The following is a 4691-nucleotide window of genomic DNA, read 5'->3' as shown; positions in this document are numbered from 1 at the left end:
AACTGTTTGAAGTAAAGTACACCATAAAATTCACCGTATATCGAAGAAGATGATATACATACACGAGGTGTATGAGTTTTTCCATACACAACCAATTAAATTGTGACACGTGGCAAACTGGAGTTAACCTTTATTCGTTTGTGTAAGGCTAGGTTAATAATTTAGCATAACTACATCTAGTTAACTATATTTATGGAAATTTTTTTTCTTTATTTTATAAATTAGATTTATTATTAAGTCAAACCTGACAAAAAGCCATTGATGAGGCTCGTTCCCAAAACCTCTTTGTTTGATTGCCCTTACTATTTCCACAGTGACACATCCATATGACGATATGGACTTAACTCCTACTACGAAGCAAACAATGACTTGAGTCCTACTATGACTACGAGTCCTAATATTACTCTTAGCTAGCTATTAAGACGGAATAGAAGTCTCTTAGATGTCGAGGTAGTAATTCCTATCAACAATAACGATTTATGTTATAGTTTAATATATGTCTCGACAATCCTATTTGTATCAAACTAGCTACGTTGTACACCTATATAAGGTGATCGATTATTGATGAAATAATACACCAGAATTACCCTATTATCTACGTTTGACATGGTATCAGACACCAAGTTCTAAATCTCAATCAAAATTTTCTAAAATAATGGCTACTGGAGACGGCACACTCATACCGCCTCCACCACCTCCTCCTCCACCCCCACCACCAAATCCAACTGCTTCCCCCTTTCATCTCGGCAGTCAAGATAATCCCGGCAATTTAATTACCAATGTTCAATTACGAGGTGAGAATTATGATGAATGGGCTCGCTCAATTCGTCTTGCCCTCAAAGCACGACGAAAATTTGGTTTCATCGATGGTACAATTGCAAAACCTACAACCAATCTTGATGATTGGTATACTGTTCATTCCATGATCGTCTCATGGATTATGAATACTATCGAACCTTCTCTTCGCAGCACGATCTCTTATTATGAAGATGCCGTTCTTTTATGGAAAGATCTTAACGATCGATTTTGCGTTGTCAACGGTATTCGTGTTCAACAGTTAGAAACTGCGTTAGCTGACTGCAAACAGAGCAAAACAGAGACCGTTGCCCACTACTTCGGTCGTTTGAAGCATCTATGGGACGATATCGCTAATTACGAACAACTACCCGGCTGTGAATGTGGCAATTGCAGCTGCAATCTTGCCTCAAAGTTTGGAGTTTTTCAAGAAAATAAGCGACTTCACAAGTTCTTATCTGGCCTCGACAATGGTCTTTACGCCAATCTTCGCTCCAATCTCCTCTCTACTGCCACTTTACCCTCAGTTAATCGCGCCTATCAAGCTGCCATTCAGGAAGAACGGTTACGTTCAGCTCCTTCCTCGTCGACTACTGACGATACTGATAATGTTTTGGCATTCAAGGTTACCTCTGAATTTAAACCCAAAAATCCTAATGCCGATAAACATTGTACCCACTGTAATCGCGACGGTCATGACGAAAGTATGTGCTTCCTTATTCACGGCTATCCTGACTGGTGGGGGGATCGACCACGCGGTCCTCGTACTTCAAACCGTGGGGGAGGGACCCGTGGCGGACGTGGCCGTGGTGGCTCCAATGCAGGTCGTGGCCGCGGTGGTTCTGCTCGCATCAATACCGCTTATACCGAGGGTTCCACTAGCACCTCACGACCAGCTCCTGATTCCTCCGCTGTTGCTGGCTTGACTACCGAACAATGGCAACAATTACTCGATTTATTGAATATTCCTAAGGCTAAAGATCATTTACATGGTAAGAATGCTTGGATACTTGATACCGGCGCAACAAACCATGCTACTGGCACTCTTTCAAACATGTCTCACATACAGAAAATCGACTCATGTCCTGTTGGCCTTCCTAATGGGCTCACAACTACTGCTACTTATCAAGGGCGTGTAACCCTTGATGGGGGTCTAATTATTTCTAATGTTCTTTACGTTCCGGGTCTGACTTGCAATTTAATTTCGATTTTACAATTAATTGATGAAACCGATTGCATCATTCAATGTGCTAAATCTTTTTGTGTTATTCAGGACCGACAGACGAGGAGGTTGATTGGAGCGGGTAAACGCGAGGATGGACTTTACTTCTACCGTGGTGTGTCGTGTGCAGCTGCTTTGAATATTGCTTCCCTCTCTTCAATTGATCTATGGCACAAACGTATGGGTCATCCTTCCATTGAAGTACTTAATAAATTACCTAGTCTTAGTTTTTCTAGCAAATTGTCTAATAAAGCTTGTGACGTATGTTTACGGGCCAAGCAAACTCGTTGTAGTTTTCCTCGAAGTATCAATAAAGCAATCTCTATTTTCGATTTACTTCATTGTGACTTATGGGGGCCGTATAATACTCCCTCTTCAACTGGTGCCCATTATTTTTTGACTCTTGTTGATGATAATTCTCGCGGCGTTTGGGTTTATCTTTTGCGTACTAAGGATGACGTTCCCCGTTTGTTTCTCGAATTTCTTGCTATGATAAAACGACAATTTAATAAAGACATTAAGACTATACGAAGTGATAATGGGACTGAGTTCTCTCCCCTTAAACCGTATTTCGCACAACATGGGATTATTTTTGAAACCTCATGCGTGGGCACTCCTCAACAAAACGGACGAGTAGAGCGTAAACATCGGCATATCTTAAATATTGCTCGGGCATTATTATTTGAAGGCTCATTACCAATCAAGTTTTGGGGCGAGGCTGTGATGGCTGCTTTCCATATTATTAATAGAACTCCATCTCCTTTACTTGCGCATAAGACGCCATTCGAAATTTTGTTCAACAAAATTCCCTGCTACGATTCTATTCGCGTGTTCGGCTGCCTTTGTTATGCACACAACCAACGGCATAAAGGAAATAAATTTGCCAGCCGTAGTCGTCGGTGTGTCTTTCTAGGTTACCCATTTGGTAAGAAAGGATGGAAAGTTTTTGATATTGAGACCAATGAGTATTTCGTTTCTCGCGATGTCAAGTTTTTTGAACAAGAATTCCCATATAAACTCCCTGCTTCGCCTATTTTGCCATCCTCTGAACTTCCTATTTTCGATGATGATATGGACCAACTACTTACTGAATCGTCTGTCCCAGCTGCACAGCCTAATTCGCCTGACTTGCTTGCTACTTCGACGACAGGGGGGGCTCACGCTTTACAGGACAACCCACCTGTCTCACCCCCGTCACCAACAGCCGAGCCTCCTCCCACACACGACCCATCATCATCATCGGGTCCATCTACTACGGTCATCCCAGCCTCAACATCTGATGAGCAGGCCGCTAATCCTACGCAAATGGGTCGTGGTTTTCGACCTAAGTTCCTTCTTCTCGATTGAAAGGATTCATCACAGACACACACATGGTACACACTCTCAGTCCAATTGTCGCTGTCTCGCCCACTCCATCATCTCCAGGTACTCGCTATCCTCTCTCGGCTTATTTTAATTATAATAATTTCTCTACAAAATATAGGCACTTTGTTGCCAATTCTAATGCAGCACGAGAACCTCGCCATTTTAAAGAAGCCATTTCGGACCCGGGATGGCGCGATGCGATGACTCGTGAGATTGATGCGTTGGAATTAAATAAAACTTGGGTTTTGGAGGAATTACCACCTAATAAACGAGCTTTGGGAAATAAATGGGTTTATCGTATCAAGTATAATGCCAATGGAACAATTGAACGGCTAAAGGCTCGCTTAGTTGTTCTTGGCAATCATCAAGTTGAAGGTCTCGATTATGACGAGACTTTTGCTTCTGTCGCCAAAATGACGACTGTTCGATCCTTTTTAGCTGTCGTTGTCGCCTGTGGATGGCATGTGCATCAAATGGATGTACACAATGCCTTCTTACATGGCGATCTTAATGAGGTTGTTTATATGAAATTGCCTCACGGGTTTCGACACTCCAATTCCAATCTCGTGTGTCGCCTTAAAAAGTCTCTCTATGGTCTCAAGCAAGCTCCTAGATGTTGGTTTGCCAAGCTATCTGATGCTTTACTGCGTTATGGGTTCCGGCAATCTCACGCAGACCCGTCTCTATTTTTTTATGACAAGAACGGGAAACAACTACGTGTCTTGATTTATGTGGATGACTTAATCCTTTCTAGCAATGACATGGCCGCTCTAAAGAATTTCAAAATTTATCTCGGGAAGTGCTTTCACATGAAGGATCTCGGGGACCTGAAATACTTCCTTGGCATTGAAGTTACACGGACCAATGACGGCCTTGTTCTTTGTCAACGCAAGTATGCCTTAGAAATTATTGATGAAACGGGTTTATTGGGCTGTAAACCTGTTACTTTCCGATCGAACAAAACCATAAGTTAGCACTCTCTGAGAGTGCATTACTTACCAATCCCGAGAAGTATAGACGACTTGTTGGTCGTTTGATTTATCTTGCAGTCACACGCCCTGACCTTGCTTACTCCGTGCACATTTTGTCCCAATTTATGCACGCACCACGCCTCGACCATTGGACCTCTGCTCTTCGCGTTGTACGCTACCTAAAGGGCTGTCCTGGACAAGGCATTTTTCTTCCAAAACAAAATACATTGCAGCTACGTGGTTGGTGCGACTCCGATCACGCTACTTGTCCTATTACTCGTCGCTCTTTAACCGGCTGGTTTATTCAGCTCGGTTCCTCTCCTATTTCTTGGAAAACG

At 42.7% G+C, this 4691-nt stretch overlaps 1 protein-coding gene across 1 annotated transcript; it reads left to right on the top strand.

Annotated features, from left to right (window-relative positions):
- The first annotated feature begins 655 nt into the window (after positions 1 to 655).
- Positions 656 to 3364, top strand: LOC141594594 (uncharacterized). The gene has a single exon (XM_074414603.1). It carries the CDS (start codon positions 656 to 658, stop codon positions 3362 to 3364), a length of 2709 nt encoding a protein of 902 aa, XP_074270704.1.
- Positions 3365 to 4691: the final 1327 nt, after the last annotated feature.

This window comes from Silene latifolia, chromosome 8 (assembly GCF_048544455.1).
Source record: "Silene latifolia isolate original U9 population chromosome 8, ASM4854445v1, whole genome shotgun sequence".
In the NCBI taxonomy this organism is placed as follows: Eukaryota; Viridiplantae; Streptophyta; class Magnoliopsida; order Caryophyllales; family Caryophyllaceae; genus Silene; species Silene latifolia.
This window is presented reverse-complemented; position numbering and strand designations above follow the sequence as displayed.